The sequence below is a fragment of the Ptychodera flava genome, unplaced genomic scaffold (genome assembly GCF_041260155.1).
Source record: "Ptychodera flava strain L36383 unplaced genomic scaffold, AS_Pfla_20210202 Scaffold_39__1_contigs__length_1403739_pilon, whole genome shotgun sequence".
Taxonomy (NCBI): Eukaryota; Metazoa; Hemichordata; class Enteropneusta; family Ptychoderidae; genus Ptychodera; species Ptychodera flava.
The window spans coordinates 763133-786275 of NW_027248361.1; the positions used below are offsets into that span (position 1 = coordinate 763133).

The 23143-nt window shown below is 37.3% G+C and overlaps 2 protein-coding genes and 1 long non-coding RNA gene across 3 annotated transcripts in view; all 3 read left to right on the forward strand.

Annotated features, from left to right (window-relative positions):
* LOC139127896 (hyalin-like) overlaps positions 1 to 5987 on the forward strand; it is a 46416-nt gene extending 40429 nt beyond the window's left edge. Inside the window, exons 20-27 of the mRNA XM_070693752.1 lie at positions 735 to 977; positions 1726 to 1971; positions 2084 to 2326; positions 2672 to 2917; positions 3409 to 3531; positions 4130 to 4252; positions 5049 to 5159; positions 5845 to 5987. Of these exons, the coding sequence (XP_070549853.1) occupies positions 735 to 977; positions 1726 to 1971; positions 2084 to 2326; positions 2672 to 2917; positions 3409 to 3531; positions 4130 to 4252; positions 5049 to 5159; positions 5845 to 5987 (1478 nt within the window). The remainder of the gene's footprint in view (positions 1 to 734; positions 978 to 1725; positions 1972 to 2083; positions 2327 to 2671; positions 2918 to 3408; positions 3532 to 4129; positions 4253 to 5048; positions 5160 to 5844) is intronic.
* A 935-nt stretch (positions 5988 to 6922) lies between these two features.
* Positions 6923 to 9828, forward strand: LOC139127952 (uncharacterized). The gene is made up of 3 exons (XR_011551161.1): positions 6923 to 7050; positions 7579 to 7704; positions 9718 to 9828. It is a non-coding gene; the product is annotated as an uncharacterized lncRNA (long non-coding RNA).
* A 2708-nt stretch (positions 9829 to 12536) lies between these two features.
* The window catches only part of LOC139127953 (uncharacterized), a 41270-nt gene continuing 30663 nt past the window's right edge, over positions 12537 to 23143 (forward strand). Inside the window, exons 1-15 of the mRNA XM_070693805.1 lie at positions 12537 to 12676; positions 13475 to 13588; positions 13847 to 13969; positions 14416 to 14573; positions 15192 to 15359; positions 15822 to 15986; positions 16832 to 17330; positions 17987 to 18187; positions 18832 to 18951; positions 19341 to 19546; positions 19688 to 19772; positions 20520 to 20717; positions 21037 to 21153; positions 21941 to 22207; positions 22574 to 22726. Coding sequence (XP_070549906.1) covers positions 13537 to 13588; positions 13847 to 13969; positions 14416 to 14573; positions 15192 to 15359; positions 15822 to 15986; positions 16832 to 17330; positions 17987 to 18187; positions 18832 to 18951; positions 19341 to 19546; positions 19688 to 19772; positions 20520 to 20717; positions 21037 to 21153; positions 21941 to 22207; positions 22574 to 22726 — 2512 coding nt within the window. The 5' untranslated portion in view covers positions 12537 to 12676; positions 13475 to 13536. The remainder of the gene's footprint in view (positions 12677 to 13474; positions 13589 to 13846; positions 13970 to 14415; positions 14574 to 15191; positions 15360 to 15821; positions 15987 to 16831; positions 17331 to 17986; positions 18188 to 18831; positions 18952 to 19340; positions 19547 to 19687; positions 19773 to 20519; positions 20718 to 21036; positions 21154 to 21940; positions 22208 to 22573; positions 22727 to 23143) is intronic.

Here is a 23143-nt window from a genome sequence, read left to right on the forward strand (position 1 = left end):
TCAAATTACCAATGCCATGAAGAAACACTACAGTTGTCTAATAGAAGACATGGTCTGCCATGATTAAGTTAACTTGATCGGTAATATTTAATTCCTCGACCATTTCTCTACGGTTTTGAGGAAGAAAAAATCTTTCATCGTTTTTGTTTTGTTTTTTTTTGTATCTCAATGCATCATACAAAAGGTGTTTGGTCACCTAAAGGTGTTTGGTGTTTGTGTGATACCTTTACCGTTATTCATTCAGAAGGTATTCCACTATTCTTATTTTTCAAATTAATGCAATATTCCTAAACATTTTGCTGATATTTCATCAATGAATAAGCAGAAATGTAATTATACAGCGTAAGCAAGGTTACGTTCATTCACATATGAGCATGGATATGGAAATGTCTCCGTCTTTCGGGCACAAAAATGTACGTAACCTATCTGATTGATCAAGAGTACCGTACGTTCACAAAACACAAAATCTCTGACTCCGCGAGGTATGAGTAAAGTCGTACAAAATTATCTTTATACGTTTTGGATCTATAGATAAACATATCGTGATTGGTTCAATGAAAAGCAAATAGGTATTTTCGTGTAACTATGAAATCCAACTATTTTCTTACATACAAATTACCTATAATTAACTAGAGTCCGCCATGGAAACACATTATCATACGCAAAATCCATTATGAAAATTTAAATGCATGATAGATATATACATTTGGATAACACTTCATTCTTCCGACCAGATATTGATGCGCCGACCATTTCATGTCCAGAAGACCAGACAGTTAGCACAGACTCAGGGATGCCATCAGCTCTCGTAAGATGGGATGAACCCACGACAAGAGACAACTCTGGTAGAAAACCAACAGTCGCAGCAAGTCACGAATCAGGCAAAGATTTTTATATTGGTTCGACCGAGGTCCTATATAAAGCAACTGATTCAAGCTCAAACACAGGCAGTTGTCATTTTAATGTTGTTGTGCAAGGTAGGTTACTGATATGATCACTTTTTATCATGTCATTTACATACGGTGGGCATATATTAGTTTCACATAGATTAATTTCTAGGAATATGCTAACCTAAGATTCAATTATTGATTACTTTCACCTTAAGCATTATAAGCAATCTTAGATTCAGTGGGAAAAAAGTATAAATGCACATATAGACTTGAGCAAATCAACCGATTTCCTTGCTGTTGTTTACGTTTCCTACGTCTCAAAAATATAACCAAACCTTTGCGCTGTCAACGTTTGTGACATTTTCACATAATATCCTTTAATAATTTATACCAAAACGACAATTGTGCTTTGTAATGTAGTTCTTACATCTTGAATAAAAGTCATTACTATTTAGTTTATCTTGATTTTAATGTCGGTCTTTATTCCCCTACCATTCAAAATGTTTATTGATAATTTCAAACCATATTTTCGTGTCTTCTTCATATACTGTAGTTTCGAATAATGTGTTGAATTTTATAAAATAGTATCAAATTCCTGAGCTACAATGATTTTCACCAATAATACACAAATTGACGTTTTCTACCCAAACAATGCACCCCTTTATCTCGTACCGTAAAAACTATTGCTACCAGTATTAAACCAGGTAATTTGTTTATTGAAAATACATTTATAAGGGGGTCGCATGTCGTCTTTAATGAGAACTGCTGCTTGAAAAAGGTTTATTGGCTAGGTGCAACCTAACCTTAATTTATGTTTTTGTTACTCTTGTAATAGATCAGGAAATTCCAGTGTTTACCTATTGTCCACCTTCCCAAGAGCTTGAAACCGAACCAGGATTGCCCACGGCTGTAGCGTATTGGACAGAGCCGAATGTCACAGATAATTCAGACCAACCAATTACTTTATCAGTAAATTATTCATCGGGTGATGAATTCAAAATTGGAGAGACAATTGTAACATTTATAGCCACAGACAGTTCTGGAAATGTTGCCACCTGTGAAAGTCAAGTCCTGGTTACAGGTAACCTATTTACTGTATTTGAAATTTAAAAATATGCACCTTTTATTCAGTAAGTTTAATGGGATAAAGACAATCACATCGGTAAATTATGGTTTTCTAATGTCACTGTCAGATATCGAAGCACCAGTGTTCCATGACTGCCCACGTAACCAAACTGTCGGTACCGACGATGAACTACCAACAGCCATAGTAACTTGGATGGCACCAAACTTCACAGACAACTCTGGAATAATACCGATGGTCAAGGCAAATGTGGAACCTGGACAAGCTCTCCCAATTGGAATAACCACTGTGATTTATACAGCAGATGACGGCGTCAACACAGAAACTTGCTCATTCACTGTTACTGTTAATGGTATGCAAACTTCACACCTATTATTATTTGTACCTAGGATCAGTATCTGTTCAGTATTGCGCTCTTCTGTAATCGCTGAATGTATATTTATGATTTTTTTATTGAGCCTGACTCGTCTTCTATTGTGTGTTTTAATGACATGAACGTTCCTTTTTATGTACGATTCAAGATTTTTTTATCACTTTTTGAAGAGGACACTAATGGTTATTGAAATACGTCGGAGATTCATACTCATTGTATAACCGTAAATCGCTTGCATGGCGATGCTATCTTTCAATGATTTTACTTTGTTTGACAATTTTTTAGTGTTATAACTCTGTGCATTTTTTATCTGTAAAAATTAAGATGATAAACCTCCGGTCATTACACACCGTCCCGGAGATTTGACTAAGGAAGCTGATGCAGGTCGAAGCTTTAGCGTAGTCCAATGGGATTCACCAACTGCAACTGATAATTCTGGTGGTTCTGTAACCGTGGACTCTACCCACACCTCCGGATCACTATTCGCGATTGGCACTACACTGATAGAATACACATTTGAAGACGGATACAGCAATAGCGTGGCGTATCGTTTCCAAGTCACAGTTAACGGTAGTCTTGAACGATTTCTATTTCAGTCGCTTTGGGTTACAATGTGTCTGATCTCTTAATTCAAAAACATTACCAATGTTGATGGTTGTCTTTATGTAGTCGTATGATTTGAAGAATGCAATAGGTAGCACAACAAATGAAGTTTTGGTTAAGTATTCAATTAGGGTGCAGCAAAATTTTAACTGTATCAAGGCCTCTTTATTTCTTTATTCTCATTAACATTAATCAATACATACATACATACATACATACATACATACATACATACATACATACATACATACATACATACATACATACATACATACATACATTTATAGCATATATAGAGAGAGACATACAGACCGACGGACATACAAACAGACAGACCAACAGACAGACAGTACATTCAATGAATCATATGCATCATGTTTATTTGACATGTCATTTCATACGTCAGGGTTGATTATGCCTGTTTTTTTTCTGATTGTTTACACTGCATTTGACGGCAGATTATGATGAATGTGAAGTAGACAATGGACAATGTCAACACAACTGTGTAAATACAGAAGGCTCTTACAACTGCACATGTAATAGTGGTTACCAATTGAATTCAGGAAGACACAATTGTGACGGTAAGTATGCCAAAAATCAGAATATTCGCTATTCTTAGTGGAGGCTTATAGTGGGTTAAACTTGCGTAGTTGTAATATATCTTCATTCAAAAATATACAATTCAGTCACAGCATATCGTTCACACAAAGTCATGAATACATAGGATGTCTCTTTCGATATGATATATCTCTTTCTATATATGATATATCATTTATTCATTTGGCAGGTATATAGATTGGCAAATCATGTATTCGCGGTGTATATCTCACTTCTTAAATGTATTTGACAAAATGCGCATATGCCATGTGTAACAAATAACGATAATAATTTACTCGCCTTATTTCCCTAGAAAGCTATTTTAAACTAGTCTGTTAAGTAATAAATTTGTGTTTCTCCTATGGTACCTTAAAAACGTAATTCAGACGACTTGTCGATGCTCTCTTCGTATACATCACAGGCCGATTAAAATGATGGATATTGCTTCTTATCTGCAACGTCAAGAGCTTTAATGCTTAAAAATTCCAAACTCGTTTAGAACCCACTGTCTCGTTCAATTACTTCTTGGCTTAATTGGCGAACTGATAAAATCATCATGACATATTTGAATGACTGCATTAGATATCAACGAATGCCTCGACAACACTGATGCATGTGAACAAGAGTGTATAAACACAGACGGTTCCTATAGATGTGACTGCACACCTGGCTTTCAGCTTGATAGCGATATGGTGTCCTGCCTCGGTATGTACACATATCTATAATTTACCCATTACCAAATCGGTCTATCCTTATCAATAAATGTTCGTTTGTATAATAATAATATTTAATATTTTGTTCTTATATAGCGCACATATCCACAAGTAGATGTGATCAAGGCGCTTTACAATTATTATTACCCCTGGTCACTGGACCTAATATGATACCACTCAACTCCCTGGGGAGCAGACAACAGCTCACATGTGCAGCCAATAAGCGCAGCAGAGCTAAACGCACACATAACAACCTCTGTCCTACCAGGTACCCATCACTCCTGGGTGGGGAGAAGCAATGAGAAATAAAGTGCCTTGCCCAAGGACACAACACCACAGCCATGCCGGGGCTCGAACTCACCATCCTTTGATCGTGAGTCCACTGCTCTAGCCACTGGCCCATGATGCCTCCAAAAACAAGACATTGAGACATACATTGAGACATACAAGTTTTAGATAATTCTCAAATTACACTAGTAATTGGCAACGTTAGCGCTATAATGGTCTGTTACACGATGCCGAAGGCCGAGGGACACGCAAGTTTTGGGCGAGTGTTAGGCAACAGGGTAACCAAATAATTATATGCTGTCACCATCATGACCAGTACTTGTTCTATGAATGTATCAGCGACAAAATCATACACACCATGTGGTCGTAAATTAACGAGTTACAACAGCAAGTTTGAACGAGTTGTGTAACAATTACAAGTATTGTGTTATGGGGAAATCTTTGCGTTGTGAAAGTAAACACCTTTGACATGGTCGAAATTTAATGCTTTTTAATTACAGAAATCAATGAATGCGATTCAAATCCATGTGTGAACGGAACATGTATTGATAAAGTCGACGATTATGAGTGTATCTGTACTCCGGGATTTGGTGGAAAAAATTGTGAGATAGGTAATGTTATTATTATGATTATAAACCCTTTGGGCAATACTCGGCACATTTCCACCCAAATGAAAGTTCATTATGACAGAGTAACTCAGCTTTATTGTAATGGTCTGTTGTTTCATATCAACTGTCCTGGTTTTCGGGTAATAAAATTAATATATTGGACTGTTTAACATTCTCCACCAACAACAATGACGAATTTGAACAGAAGATATAATGTTATGTTTTCCCTATCGTAAATGTGTCAAGCATTGGAGACCAGTTTTACTCAGAATTACGGAATTGCCACTAAATGCTCAGCCAAGGTACTAGAAAAGATCCTCTTTGTATCATGAAACTAAGTCGACGTTTGTTGAAAACAGATACATGGGAGATGTGATAATGGTGATTGAAAGCATCATGTCATATTCTGAAGAAATGAACCTGCATGCTCTTCTGTTGACATTTGACTTTGATAAGACGTTTGATAGTTTAGTTTTGGAATTTCCAGTATAAGACATTTACTTTCTTTAGTTTTCGGGGGGAGGGCGAACTGAAAAAGTTAAAAGACGAAGAAAAGGGAAATGAAAAAACACGTATTTTGCTTCCATACTAAATGATTGTCCGTTAGTACTCGTAATGTTTGATTCGTGTGCAACATTCCATGTTCTTAATCGCTCTTTTACGCATGATTCGGTATACTTTTTTCCAGATATTAATGAATGTGCAAGCAATCCATGTCAGAATGGGGGTAGCTGTACTGATCTGATCAATGGATACCGATGTACATGTCTGCCTGGATACAGTGGCAATAACTGCCAAATAGGTCTGTGTTTTGTCATACAGAAGTCATAGCCTTACTGTAGTCAACAGAACTCAATTAAACACGAGAAAAATGCAACGGCTTGGACCGTGCCCGTACAAAACATACATAGATACATAGATAAATACATAGATAAATACATAGACATACCTACATACATGCATACATAGATACATAGATACATACATTGATAGATAAATAGATACATAGATAGATACATAGATACGTAGATGCATACATAGATACATAGATAGATACATAGATACATAGATAGATAGATAGATACATAGATAGATACATAGATAGATACATAGATACATAGATACATAGATAGATACATAGATACATAGATAGATACATAGATACATACATACATACATACATACATACATACATACATACATACATACATACATACATACATACATACATACATACATACATACATACATACATACATACATACATACATACATACATACATACATACATACATACATGCATGCATGCATACATGCATGCATGCATGCATGCATGCATGCCTGCCTGCCTGAAGGCAGGCAGGCAGGCAGGCGGGCAGCCATGCAGGCATGAATCAATTCGGACTTAATCCAAAATTTAGCAACATATGTATATAATGATTGCAGTTTCAAAAGGAGAGATATAAGACAGAAACGCTTCATAATCATAGCACCTCAGTTAATCCTGATTCCTAAACGAGCTGGGGTTTACATGTTGGGACTCGATCCCAGGGATGTAGTTTGCTTTACTCTGTAAGAGGATTATGAAATTGTCATATCGCTTTGTTTTCCATTGAAATAGTACTCTAGTGGGTAAATTTCCTTGCAAGACAATCTGACGCCTGATTCGTGCTTTTAAAAGAAGATACATCAACACAGTTGCCAATTATGTATGCATTTGTGTCAATGGCTATAGAAAAAATAAATCAGTATACTTCTTTCTTTGTAATAGCCACCCTTGTATGTATAAAACCCTGCCAAAATGGTGCATGTGTCATCGAAGATGGTAAACAGACATGCAAATGTGCTAACGGTTTTTATCACCCAAATCCAATGTTTGACGTTTTCTGTGAAGGTAAGAATTGAGTAACGTATAAATATATACTTGCGACAGGATAACACTAATAGCTGCAGCAGTAACGAAACTGTCTCATTGCACTCAGAATAATTTCAGAGAATACTACTGTTCTTAGATCAATTAACATTTATTCTTCCGTGTATATTACTACCTTTTACCATACGGTATTTGAAAAGAAAACTGCGATATTTGTCACAAGGGTTTGTAACTTGAAAACGGTTTATAATTTACTGAATAGTATATTCATGGTAGTTGTATTGGACATAGTAAATACTACTGGTAGATTTTGTCAAACTGTATATATCGCTTCACACCGCCAAGCCAGATACGGATTATTTAACCAGCAAGACAGTCTTTTCGCCCAGACACTAATCGAATTGCAAATGGGTCTGAAATCTTTTCCCGGTAATCCTTGGCCTTATAATTAAGGCCGGATGTGCGTCAACGTTACCAGGTTTCATGAGATCATTCCCAACAATAAGCTTCGAGACATTTAACCCTTTATCACGGTTGCTTTATATTCAGATATCGACGAGTGTGTCGATAGTTCCTTGAATGATTGCACCCAAGGTTGCTCCAATACAGATGGCACCTACAGCTGCGATTGCAGGCAAGGATATGAACTTGCACCGGATGGCAAAACTTGTTTAGGCATGTATCCAAAGCTACGTATTTATACCTTCCTGCCAGTTGGTATTTGATTGTTGCTTTATATGCAGATGTCGATGAGTGTGTCGATAGTTCCTTGAATGACTGCGCCCAAGCTTGATGTGCATTCAAAGTATATTTTATATTTCATGGAGAATCACACCTACGTTCAAGTAATTGTATTTTGTAGCTGGGTTTCGCATACCAGTGCTGAAAATAGTCTTCAGCAAATTAAACTTGCTTAGTTATCAATATTTCAAAGTCTACAAGTGACCACTTTTACTCGTTGTACTTTTCTTAGGAAGGGTTGCATTGGCCATGTAATACCGAAGTCGTACAGAGATTCTTAAAATTGACACTACTACCAAGGATCAGTTATAGCGTATTATATTATAGCTTTGTCAATACCAGTGAATTTTGTGACGTCATATCCATACATTGTTACTGATAATGTATTCCATTATTCAGCACAGCACAGCGAGCATAACAATAAGTTTTTTGGGGGGGAAACGAAAACAAGACTGCGCATTTAAAAGGAGGGAAAGTATCGGATAAACCATGTATGCCTAATACACAAAACGATAAATCTTGATAATGGTGCACAATATGATAATGTCTTACTGTACGATTTATCAATTTTTTTGTCCTCCCGCATGCACTCGTCGTCTGCTCTGTCTGGCTCGCGCCCAGCATGCAGTCCACCTTCTGATACGCTGGTTGAACGACTACGTTTGTTTACAACATGGTTCGCTTTGTTGCCGTACAGGTGAAACAGACCTCAGTACGTTTGCAAACTCCTAGACGATACTGGGTTTGACAAATGGCATATTATGTATGTCAGTGGCTATGTAAACGATGCAAGCGTGAAAGGCCACTCGAACCAGCCGTAAACAGGCCAACAACGGCAGCTGTCATCAATCTTGACTGGAAGTGTCTGGGTCTCGGTCCAAGGTCAGATACTGCCAACAATCATGACGACCGTGGACTCTCCATTGATCTATCATCTCGGCCACCTAATGCTGATGCACTGACTGTAATCGGAGACAACTTTCATTTATCTTTTTTTTCTCCTTGTCTGTGGTTTCACCTTGCCTTGTTTACGATATCGCGACGGAAACCCTCCAGTGTGTTTTGTCAACTGCACCTTTCGAGCACCCGTTTACGTCAAGTTTTCTCGTTCGCCGAAATAAAATAGTTCTTCTCAAGAATCCATCAAAAATTAAATTTATAGACACAATTATTAATGAAATTTAAACATTTGAATATCATTGTTGAACTCTGTTGATATCGTTTGCAATGAATGCTGTACTACTAGCGACATAATAATGATCGTATTGATCAGCTGATACCATGCAGCTCGCTGATCATGCTGATGTCGATGCATGAACATTCCGTTTTCTTCATGTCTGGCATTTCACCGTGTCGGCTTTTTGAATGGCATGATATTTAAAGGTGATGTTTCAAGTTCGATATAGACGGTAGGGATGCAATTATTTTCATTTCCTTCGAAAATACATCGTTTTTAATTCCAAATTGAACCGTGAAAGTGCTGCTCATTTTTTTGTGTTGAACGTGCATGTTCAGTGCAGTGCAGTGTGGAGTGCGTGTAACAGAGTCCGGGCTGATCATGCCGGACGACGCTCACTGGCTTCAAACTCAGTTTAAATTTCCCTTTTTATTCGTTTTCTACAACTACAAATTCACTGGCATTGCCAAAACTATAAAATAATAGCAATAATGCACCCCCTCCCGGCCCATAATGGACTCAAGCAAACTTTGCACTCCATAATGTACTCGGCTTCGCCTCGTACATTATGTCGTGCAAAGTTTGCTTTCGTCCATTATGGGCCGGGAGGGGGTGCATTATTGCTTAAATAATTGTCATTTCAGCATAACTTTTTTCTTCTTTAATACATTAATTATACTATGAATCACTTAATATAAGATATTCAACTCATTTTGTTTGATAAGTGTTACATATTAAATGAAACCATGATTTGTGCTGCCTTACAACAGATATCGATGAGTGTGCATCAAATCCCTGTCAAAAGGGAATGTGTATTGACCTCGAAAATGGATATAACTGTACTTGTAATTCGGGATACACTGGCACACACTGTGAGCAAGGTAATTGTAATGCTGTTGTACGTTTATAAATATGCAGATGTGCTCGTGCGTAATGTTTTCAATGAAGCATGGCTTTCCATGCTTTAACTGATTTAATTAAGTTATTTTGCAACGAAAGTCAAACTACTTATCTACGCATTCCAAACCCAATCTACTGTTCCTTATTAAAAACAACTACTTCAGCTACTGCATTAGTATATTTTCTCAAATTGACTGTCACCCGGCTTAGGGCATTAAATCAAATGACACACACATACATCGACGTCATACACCGTTAGATTAGAATCTCGCGCAAGCTGACCTTTGCTAGCTTCGGGACAATCCAAGCTGGACTAATATATTTAAAAGCATTTGAATACCTTTTCATTCATCTTGAAATTATTTCATTCCTCTTCACCTATCCTTTATATAAGGCGTCGGCAGTGTTTAAATGGAATCTGTTTAACTTGTACAGTTACATTTACTCAATGTAATGTAGTCGTTTTCAGACTGGGCGAGAGTTTTCGTGTACATGTGTCTTTTAAATAAAACCTTGAGAAACTAGAGTGTTATTGGTATCGTTATGACTAGGAAATGGATTTTTAAAAAAAATACCTTTTAATTCTTGCAGAGATTGACGAGTGCGAGACTCAACCGTGTGCGTATGGAACCTGTGAGGATAAAATAAACTCCTACATATGCCACTGTAGTCCTGGATACACTGGTCCTCAATGTAATGAAGGTTAGTACTTGTTTACTGTGATAGTACTACACATATGTCTTGAATCCTATTTATCCAAGAGGTTTTTCATGCAAGGAACTTTGCAAAGCTGCGTGTAGTCGCTGGATGTATATCCCATGATATTTCGATTGTACACACAGTAAATATATGGCATGCCTTAAGTTTTTTTTATAATTCTATCAAAATTTCATTTTCACAGATGTAAATGAATGTGCAAGTTTTCCCTGTCAAAATGATGCACACTGTACCAATCTGATCAACAAGTACGAATGTACATGTACGAGAGGATGGACTGGCGAAAATTGTGACGAAGGTAATATATATATATATATATATATATATATATATATATATATATATATATATATATATATATATAAGGGATGCTGGAGAATTGATTTTACAATGTCATCTCTACAACGTTGTTTCGTGAGTCGCGAAACTCACTCATCAGGAGACTAGACTGGAGACAATCCAGTCTAGTCTCCTGATGAGTGAGTTTCGCGACTCACGAAACAACGTTGAAGAGATGACATTGTAAAATCAATTCTCCAGCATCCCTTATATATCTCGCTCTACTTTTGTATTGAGCACTTTGTATCGGACAAGGCGAACCGCATACTTCGTATATATATATATATATATATATATATATATATATATATATATATATATATATATAATATATATATATATATATATATATATATATATATATATATAAGAAACTGTAGGAATTCAGGTGATCCCCAGTGGAGCGTGGAGTGGGGTGAAGATAGAAGAAACTTTGGTTGAAACACACTACCACACCTGGTTGTTAGGTTCCAAACGTATTTATTATACCTCAAACACAACGTTTCGCTCTAAATTTAGAGCTTCTTCAGGTGTTTTCTACAATAAAAAGTACGAACATGAAAATTAGTTCCAAAGCACAGTCAACAAGAAAACATACACAATCAGAAATGCCATCAGCTGCAACAGCAAAAACGTCGTATACCTCCTCACATGCCAACGCTGCCATAAACAATATGTCGGGGAAACTAAAACATCTCTCAGACTTCGTTTCAATAACCATCTCTCCTCAGTGCGTCATAAAAAGATACCCCGGTCGCCATACATTTTAATTCTGATCAACACAGTATCAGTGATGTTTCAATAATTGGCATCATCCAAGTCAATAAACAGGATGACAAACTACGCAAACATTTAGAATCACAATGGATCAAAAAACTTGACACACTGTCTCCAGCTGGCCTAAACATTCGCCCAAAATTTACATAGCATTTAACAGCGCCCCCACATACCAGCTTTTGAGTATTTAAAGGGACCCCCCCCCCCCTGGACTTCAGCGCGCCAATTTCCAGCTCTCGGCGTAGGTCCAGACAGTTTTGACCGTAGTCACAACCTCGAGGTTAGTCTCTCTCCTTTCATTTATGTACATTTACAGATTTTCAGATACTTGTAACTCCACATTGCTCGTTTTTCTATAAAATTCAACCATTGTACTTTTTAGTCTCTCCTGTCATTCATGTACATTTCCAGAGTTTTACAGACTTATAACTCTACATTGCTCGTTTTCCTACACAATTCAACCATTGTAATTTTCATGTTCGTACTTTTTATTGTAGAAAACACCTGAAGAAGCTCTAAATTTAGAGCGAAACGTTGTGTTTGAGGTATAATAAATGCGTTTGGAACCTAACAACCAGGTGTGGTAGTGTGTTTCAACCCAATATATATATATATATATATATATATATATATATATATATATATATATATATATATATATATATATATATATATATATATATATATATATATATATATATATATCCTTAATTTTGTTTTACTATCAGATCTTTCATGTTGAGGTGCTTTAATGGAACATGATTTCAGAGAATCAAATACTGTATACTTTTATTTTGCGATATGGAAAAATCACGGGTATTTTTCAATTCATTAAACTTTGTTTCTGCTTTGAAGATATCGATGAATGTTCTTCCCGGCTGTTGAATCTTTGTCACCATACCTGTAACAACGTGGACAGGACGCAAGACGATCGTGGTTATACTTGTAGCTGCTTTCCTGGATTTAGCCTAAAAGGTGGTTCATACTCTTGTGAAGGTAAGTCAGAAAATATATCCACTCACACTCGGTCAATACTATGAGGTTGTTACGAAAATACCGAAAAGGATGCACAAGGAGATTGGCGCAGCGTATCCCTTGACGCGAAGTGGAGGACGAGTGCATCCTTTGCGGTATTTTCGTAATAACCTTATTATTATACATCTTACATTCGTGACCGGGGCATCAAATTGACAGAGTAGTGACCGTGTTCGTGCAATGACAACAATTTTTCTTCCGATTTTATCGCAACATTGTGGAACGCTATCTCGGATGTACTTCAGCAAGTTTTGGAGTGTATGCACTACACACGTACGTACAGAGCGCGCGACACATGTTCTGGCACTCCTCCAATGGGTCCCTTTAAACCGTTCCACATTTAATGCGCGGATATAGCCGCAGGGGTTTGGGCGCCTGGAAACCGTGCGTGTTACGGAACGGGCGTTCCGTACGGCATTTTCAGTGCATGCAAAATTCTATTGTTCTCGATGGTAGAGGTATTCCCTTAAGTCAATCATCATGAATGTTCGGAACGAACATTAGAAGAAAATCGGGCTTATCACCTTCCTATTTCATGAAAGCTAAAATAATTGATTATGAATAGGGTACCTTTTTCGATCGGGTTCGAAATCGTATCATACGGCGGCCAGTCACCTAGCTGAGGCGACACTGTAAAAACGGCCAAATCCCCACTCTCAAAAAGGAATGGTTCAATAACGAGCTGGGTTGTCATAATGCACTATTGACTCACTGATCTCTCTGCTTGAATTTAATTGACTTGTTAATATCTTCAAATAGAAATCGATGAGTGTGAAAGTAACCCTTGCCAAAACGATGGCACTTGTGTCGACGACATCGATATGTACATGTGTCAGTGCTCTCCTGGATGGGAAGGTATCAACTGTCAGACAGGTAAGATATATGTCATCAACAAATAGATAGATAGATAGATAGATAGATAGATAGATAGATAGATAGATAGATAGATAGATAGATAGATAGATAGATAGATAGATAGATAGATAGATAGATAGATAGATAGATAGATAGATGGCAAGTAGATAAAAGATTGGTTTGTTTGTTGGTAAATTTGTTTATTTCATTTTTTGATATTTCAACTGTTACCTCCTCTATACAATGCGGCTTTTTTCTTCTGTTATTCTTCAAAAGATGTCAACGAATGCGTTACAAACACACATGACTGCGATGACAACGCAAATTGCACAAATACAATTGGAAGTTATACATGTACCTGTCAGGATGGCTACAGAGGAGATGGTTTTAAATGCAGAGGTATGTCTGTGCGGTTTCTATTTTCTAAAGCATGCAGTGGGTCAAATTGTAACATTACTGTACCAGTGACGCCATATTCTGTCACGTTTCTGTACGGAGCAGACACTGATGTTGTCATTACCTTTTTACTCTTTTTTATCTTATTCTAACAATATTAAGTGCTTGCTAAAAGTTGGAGGAGTTTATGTTGTTTATGTCGTTGCAAAAATGCACGTAAGGTTGAGAGTACACGCGAGTATGGCATTTCAGCAATGATAACATCATGTAATAAAACTTTGGAAAGGTCCAAGTTGAACGCAAAAGATATTTCGGAAAATTAAAGCCTATTTCATTTTGCACCTGTCGTTCACTGACCCAAGGAGGGCAAACCCAGAAAGCTGTTACGACAAGGGACATACTGCAGTCCTAACAGCGTCTAAGAATGTTTTCTTTTTTTGTTAAAACAGAGATAATCTTCCTGGATTTCGGTACCTCTGTTGGTGACTCCTCTCTCAGACAAAGTTACGATGAGAGAAGCTCGCAGCCGTTGTTGGATTTGGTTTCTCGGACGATCAGGCCATCGGCAGGATTTCCGTTCTGGAATGAATTTTACTACAGTCTCTACGTAAGTATATCGATCAAATAAAGACGATTGGCAAGGTGTTGGGTCCTATTTGTTCAATCGCTGTTTTAACATATCAGTGATGTAAAAAACTCAACGAATACTTTCATAAACTTACTCAGTATAAAATTATTTGGATGCATCAATGTCACTACAAAATTTCAAAACTTGAAACCTTTTCTGAATCCAAATAAATAACTGTCCTTGTTACCTCTTGACAAACGAAACTTCAAATTAATCCCTCATTCGGCGTACATTTAGCCATTCGCGTGATAGTTGTACACTAAACTTGATTTTATGATATCGATCTGTAAACATGACATTCAATTTTAACCTAGCCTTGCTGCCAGACGATAAGAGGTTATGTGTCAAGCTGTCGAACAAAACTATCTAAAATAGCTGTAAATTATCCGTATTTCAAAACGTTTCGCTTCTTACTGGTCTACCTATGACTTGACACAAACGGCGACAGGGAGAGCACATACAGCAGCGACCACAATACTTCCGACTGGCATCAAAACACTTTACTTTGGATTCCATTCTATACTTCTAAAGAATATCAATGACATCGCCGAACAATGTTTGTTGCATTTAGCATCGTAAGTTTTTTTAATCTTTTAGTTCACTGACAACGGGTTGATCGTGTTCATGAATGAAAACGACGAAAAGTATCCATTTCCACATCCGTATGAGGGAGGTTTTACGACTGCGCACAGGAAACCAATGATCGCCGTGTTCTGGGAAGATAGTGACATGACTGACCGTTCCCAGGGAGATGTCTTCTATCAGGTGCATTTCTTGATATTGAATCGAGTATCTACTCATTATGTCTTTCAAAATCTCTCTCTCTCTCTCTCTCTCTCTCTCTCTCTCTCTCTCTCTCTCTCTCTCTCTCTCTCTCTCTCTCTCTCTCTCCCAAAGTACAGTATTTACTCATAGGTGTGAACCGTGACTATTTTATTCACACAAACATATCTTTGAATCAAAATATGTAGTGGTAAGAAAAATGAAATTGCTTAACCCAGAGAAGATTTAATGTAGTAAGGGCCAAAAAAATCTTGCTGCTGTTTCACAATGTTACCATAAAGTCATATTGTAGAGGCAATACATACTTTATTCAGCAATACACGTGCTAGCGATCAACTCTGACTTCTTCAATGCTATTAATGCCATACTACTCAACCACATCTGTTATTGTATTCATTAATATAATTATGTTAATCCTTCTGCATTATTATTATCCCTTTCTAGGAGTATCACGCCGACAATGGTGACTCTAAAATATTTGAAGACGTGAACAACCGAATAAATGCGAAGTTTGGGGCAGATTTTCCATCAGGATTTAGTGCAACTTGGGCTCTGAAGATCACGTGGTATGAAGTAGCAGATTTTAATGTCACTTACACCAAGCAATGGGTACGTTGTGCAAATTTAGGTCTTTGAGGAAATCTTATGACAATGTTCGTTTTACTTGTATATATTTACTTGTTTATGCGTGATAATTTACATAAATGAATCTCACAGAAGTATGGCCCTTAGAAGTGCATTAATGTTCATGAAATGTGATATTGGCATTTTTGACCAAAACTGTCATTTTACTGTACATGAGCGTCTATTAGGTACAATAATAACAATTTTCCCTCCTTCTCAACTAGTATATCTATGCATTTACACGTGTCTGGCAATGTTTATGGTGTAGATTAAGAACAAATATTGATTTAATCCTCAAACTTTTTGCCAGAGAAACGTTTAAATAAGAAAAGATATCTGTTTTGCTTAATGCGACCCAAGAAATCCATGCAATGCAATTGTCACAGTAATGTATGCTGTTTTCGAAGTCACATGAGAAAACTGATATTTTGCCGTCCACAAATGAAGATTATTCTATTATGAAATGTTTAAGTCGGCCCAAAGTATTGTCAAAGGGATTTTGGGAAGACTGGTATTAATCTTATGTTTGTTACGGGAACAGTTGTCACGAAAATTTGCCTCAACTTTCTGTTTTCAACTCAAGAATCTTACAATGTAACTTTTGTGTTGCCACCCAAGCTACTTTTATTGGGATTCAGGAATGATTGATACTTAAAACAGGCAGTAGTTGCAATTGGCGAAACACCTCTTGGTGTTAGTTTTGACCGAAAAAACTCCTACGTTGAAATTGTCTTGAATATCAAACCAATTATTATTCCGGTTCTGATTATTGCTTAATTGAATTGTATTGTTATATGATTCTTTTAATTGTCATTGTTATTCCCGTAAAGCCAAACTCTTTCCAAGCAATTTTGGCAACAGACGGGATCTACGGTTTTGTCGTGATAAACTACCGGGAAGATGCCATGCTGTGGAATTATGAAATTCGTGGGACAAACAACGTGATATTCGGATACAACGGAGGCGACGGAAATATCAACCACATTGAAAATATTCAAAACCAGTTTGACCTTTCGAAGAGGTATCGTCCCGATTTAGAGGTCGGAGACACTGGCTTGCAAGGAAGATGGATTCTACGTGTTGAGAATAATAATCAGTGGACAATCAATACAAAGAAACTGTGTCTCGATTGGTACGAGCGTCAACCTGATCCTTGGACATGGAATTTCGGGCTTGGTGGTTGTCCATGTGGATTTGATCAGGGACAGAATGATAACTCATTTGGTAGGGGTAGTGGTGTTTTTGGCAACAGTCAACAGACCGCAACAGATGCCGAGAGGAGACTCGGCCTGACCGACGAAATGCGGATGGAAATCAGTGATAGACAGGGTAAGGTTTGGCAAGCTTGAAGCATATAAACATCATGATATTGGTACCGTTACACTGCATGAAAACCCAATAATTCAGATAAATTCACATTATGAGTTGCCTGTATTATAGTATAATACACGTGAATTCACATGAATCCTCATGAATACAGGCTTGCTGAATACAAAAAATGGATTCTTGACTGTATTTATCTGTATATGCACTCTTCAGCTATAATACAGGCAATAATCCATGTTAATACAGTAAGTATTATAGGGTTTTTATGCAGTGTTAGGTAATGCTGAGGTTTAACACAAGGAAGCATACATGAAATTACATAAATCGCAGCTTAAGGGGCTGTAGATGTATAATTCAACACCTCATTTTAAATCAATACCGTTAAGGTATATATCATATATTCACATCCTCGCCTTTTTATTAATGTTCTTTCACCACATGAACACCGCACCATGCCATTTTCGCAAATAAAAATCATCTCATCGAAAGGCAGCAAGAAAGTGGCAAACGTGTGTGAAGAAAAGGAATTGCTTCCAGAAATGTAGTCTTTCTCCAGTATTAGATATCGATATAAAAAGAACACAATTTGAATCTACACTGGAAGAACACCATTTTAATCTACACTGAAAGATCACATAGCAATACATATTTGTTTTCAGGTTTTGGTTTCACACTCCAACTGGCGTATCCAAATTTCTTCGGAGCTGGACAGCAGTGTGCCTACCGTTCGGACCATTCCCTCATTGAAGGCTACGAAAACGATGTCTTCAGCAGTAGTTTCCAAGAGAGGTGGCAGTTCCAGTTCCGTGGTTGGTTTGGATTCACTTTCTTTTATTTCCCGGCATACTTGCTTTGGCTAGGTACGTATCATCCACACCCTGATACCTTGGTATATCAGTATCCAGCAAATTGTCCGTACAAGTGACCATTCTTTATAATCATTTATTATCATGCCCGAAATTAACACTTGAGTACACAAATAGGCATAACTACAGATACGGACAGATATATATAGCATCACCAGTTGCAGTTCGTGATGATCGTCAATAGAATGTATATTGTTCGTGTTGGTAATTATTGTTGTCACAATTACTCTCGTGAGGGGCTGGTAATAATACTCAAGAATGCGAGTATCACATGATGATTCGATACACACCTGTATGTGCTCTATTACCTGACCCTTTTTCAAATTACAAGGAATAATAACGACCATGACAAACAATGTACGTAGTAGAATATTACAACAAACTGTAACTGGCCATGCAACATTCTTTGATGGCAACATGAGATTATTCATTTATAATGCTCTTCTTTTATTATGTGAAATTGGATGGTTCTGATATATCAGTGTTAGAGGTTGGTCAAACCAATCGTGATGATGAATGAATGGAAATTCAATGTAATTTTTTATGTTGTCTGAGAAGGTACAAGCGTCTTTGTATACGTATAGAATGATTTATAGACAGTGACTCATGATGTTTTTGTGGTTTACTTATTCATCTAGAGGAGGATTTGATGCCAAGGCAGTATTGCTGCGCCTTATCAAGAGATCCTTCATTTTGTGAATTGTACAAAGAAAAGCGACCTCCAGGCCAATGCCAAGGTTATATTCCACCACATGTCGGTGAGTAGAAATGGCATATACCATCTTTTCCCCAACAAAGAATTGCCCTTTTACAAATATTGGTGTTCTGATGTCTGCAATGTTGCTTAATACAAGCAATGCTCACCCAATGATAATTATCATGAAATTGAAACTTGATAGTGCATACACGACGTCATATCCATGAATTTATGGTATTTACATTATTAAAGTAACAAACAAAATAATTACCTGAATAAGATCTGTGTATTAAACAAACTGTGCAGTTCATACCAACGAACTCAAATTTTTTAAGGTCATTTCGTTCATGGTTATGATATAATGTGCTTGCGACGCTTCCAATTAAAAACGAATCGTATATGAAAATTAATAGTTTGGAAAGGAAACCGACGATGAAAATGTTTACCTAGGTTGGATGTTTGGCGACCCACATCTTCAAACTCTGGACGGACTGCCGTATACGTTCAATGGTCTGGGGGAGTACACACTTGTCATTGTCGACAGTGGGAAGTTTATACTGCAGGGCAGGACTGAGAAAGCTAAATATGAAGACGGTAACACAACGTCGGCTACTATATTCACTGCCTTTGCTGCGAAACAAAGGGACTCCAATACAGTATGTATTCAACTTAATTGTTTCTTACTGTGTGTCAATCATCGTACATTTTACGTGTACAACAATTTCAGTAGGTTGATTTTTACTTTCAAATCAGAAAAAATCGTAACCTCACTGTTTATATTTGACTTGTACATTCAGACTCAAATCACACTCGATCCTGTCGGGAAATCGATGAATATTTTGATAGATGGACAGCCCTACAACACCTCTTCGCTAAGTTATGGTAAGAATTGTTCTGTGTTTTAATGTGCAACAAGAGCTCTTGAAGCTTCAATTTTGCTGTGACAACGATATACATGGATGGGGTGGTTATCCTGTGTTTTTGAAACTCACCCATGTGTTGGCTTACCCAAGTTGATCATATTTTCGTTTGTTTATGTTGATTTAGTAAAGTCTTTAGAAAACTGCCATTTTGTAATAAGCAGAATATTCTAGTTTCATCGTCCTAAGGAGGTAAATGGCACATCTTGAGAAATCAAAGCGAGCAGATTAGTTGTTGTAAATACGGAGCATTAATCTTTTTCAAAGAATATCTTTCGGGAACAATAGTCATGTATATGACGTAAACTCGTGGGTCATGTAATGGATAAGCGGTACTTTTATATATGTATATGCGTTATTTTACAACTATTGAAAACTTATAAAGTATATAAAGACGTGGTCATTAGGAACATCGAGACAGCGATTGTCCCTGATTGCAAATACGTGAGCTGGCGTTATGTATGTATGAAAGCGAAAAAATTACCCACGTTCTCGCACACTTAGAATGACTAAATTTCTAAATTTATTTTAAATCGTATCGCGTACAGAATTCTGCCTAAAACCCCTATCAATTAGGCTTTACTAATTATTGAGTGAACGGTGACCAAAGATAAGTTATAGCAATCCTAGCCTGCCTGCATTTCATAGTATTTCCTGCATTTCATAGTATATGTAATTCTTCGTGATGCTGTTTCGTATTCTTATCCAGAACTTACTGAAGAGGGTCTTGAAAATGTCAAGTTGAAGCTCAAGCGTGTTGGTAACTCCACAACCGACAGAATAATTGCATCGTTTTCTACCGGTGTATCCATATCTGTTGGTGTTGTCGGAGAGGATAACTTGAAGATGTTGGATGTCGTTTTCAGTGCGCCTGAATCTTTCAAGGATAAAACAGTCGGGCTTCTTGGTAAGTCACATAGGGTTTTTATTTCTGAGGTGTGCTTGGTTAATATCCTTAATCTTCGATTCCGCAGATATACAAAATCTGTTTCGATGGAAAAGTTTTATTTCGCACATGAAACAAACGAAACCAATAATGATGGTCAGAAAAAATCCTTAAGGAAAGGCAGAGGGACAAGAGCTTTGTCAACGAACTGGTATCTCAAATTAAATCTTAACTGTCCAGTAAACCTGAGAAGGAAGATATAATTCACAGTAGGCGAGCGTCACAAATAGACACATCTGTCTATCCACCCTACAAACTATAACTTTGTATGTCTTCACAGGAGTGTGGAACGATGACATCAGCGATGACTTCACCATGCCAAATGGGAGTGTTAAACAGTCTGCTGTCCCCGGTGGTAATCTCACTGAAAGAGAACAATTTGAATTTGGACAAACTTGTAAGTTTGAGTCACTTTTCAATGCATGCGAGTTAGGTTGAGTTCATTGATTCAATATTGTTTCTGGTGGAAGAATTATGTGTTATCCTTCACCTATTGATGTAACACATAGACATTTTGGTATATAAGAACAACGATCATACAATCTAGCAACATATACGTCTCATCATATGAGTAATTGTTATTAAGCTGTCAGCGGATTCAATATTATGAGGTTATTACGAAAATACCGCAAAGGATGAACGTGGACATTGGCGCAAAGTATTGCCTGACGCGAAGCGGAGGGCGATGCGCGGCCACAATGTCCGAGTACATTCTTTGCGGTATTTTCGTAATAACCTTATTATTATACATCTTACATTCGTGACTGGGGCATCAGATTATCAGAGTAGTGACCGTTTTCGTGCACTGTAATGATTTTTCTTCCGATTTATAGCGCAAGTGTGCACGCGATCTCGGAGGCGTTTCTGAAACTTCTGGGTAATTGGTGTGTACACACGTACGTACAAAGCGCGCGAAACATGTTCGTGCTGTCGTCCAATGAGTCCCTTGAAACCGTTCAACAGTGGATGCGCAGATACAGCCGCAGGGGATAGGGCGCCTGGAAACCGTACGTGTTACGGAACTGGCGTTCCGTACGGATTTTTCAGCGCACGCAAAATTATATTATTCTCTGTGGTAGATGTATAATAAGCATTGTTTCTTTGAGCAGACTTCGTCTAACGATTCCTATCATAACATTGTTTTCACAACCATGAGCAATCTTTAAACCGTTCTTGTTTCTCAGGGATGGTGTTTCAAAACGATTCATTGTTCACCTATCCGAACGGAAGAACATGGCAGGATTATAACGATCTTGACTTCGTTCCGTTCTTCCTGGATGAATTGATTGCCAGCTTCGAAGCCAATGATACGGACTTTTTGAATACTGCCCGTGGCATCTGCCAAGACGACGATGACTGTTTGTTTGATACCTTGGCAACCAAAGCTACTGCTATCGGTGAGACGACGAAGCAAGCATCAACAGGTTTCAAAATAGAGGCAGAAAAACTCAGTAAGCCATATCTTTATTTCCTTGCTTGTATTGTCTTAAACATGATAGACATTTTCGAAGTGTGGGTTCAACAGATAAATATTTTCAACTGCCTCTAAAATATCGAGATGCAATTTTGAATGTATAGTAAATGCCAAATAAAATTATTAGTCCATTCGTGATTAATAGCTCTAACATGGTGCTTTTAAAAGTGAATATTTATAAGGCCTCAAAAATATCAAGATTCAATTTCAAATACAAAGTTATTCCTCAATGAAATTATTTGTTAATGCGTAACCAATATCACGGTGTTTTAAAATGTATACAATCATAAAATGTATGAAAAAATATTTAACATATTCTGTCTAATGTAATTTGCATTTACAGCTAACTTTCCACCAAGTTTGAATGGATCTCAAATAATACAGGCAGAAGTTAACAAAATGTTTACTCTTCAAGTTACGGCTTCTGATCCAAATAATGATGAAGTGACATTCAGATTGGCCAAAGATGTAGCCGGAGCGACCATCAATGCTACAAGTAAGTCATTCCAAGAGGTGGTAAATCTTTTGGTTTTCTTAATTACTTTCGAATCGTCCCTTACTGTGGCTCTTTTAGGAAGAATATTGAGGCTGCAGAACTTATTTCGTAGGATATGTCTTCCCGACATCATCTGAATCGGACAGCCCTTTTGTGACACCTTTGAAAATCTTAGACTACTTTTTGCTTCTTCCAATCCTGGCCACCTCCATCAAATTAAAGATTTTCAACTTCACATTATAGCACGCTGTGTTGTCTCACGGAGCACTAGAACAAACCTTTTCATGAAGTTTATTAATCCTTTAGCCTATTATGAGAGCCGTATAATGTAAATTGACAAGCAGTATATTACATATGTCTGATTTGCAGACAACAGCTGAACACTTTGATGCGACGGCTGGAGTGCAATATGCTGTG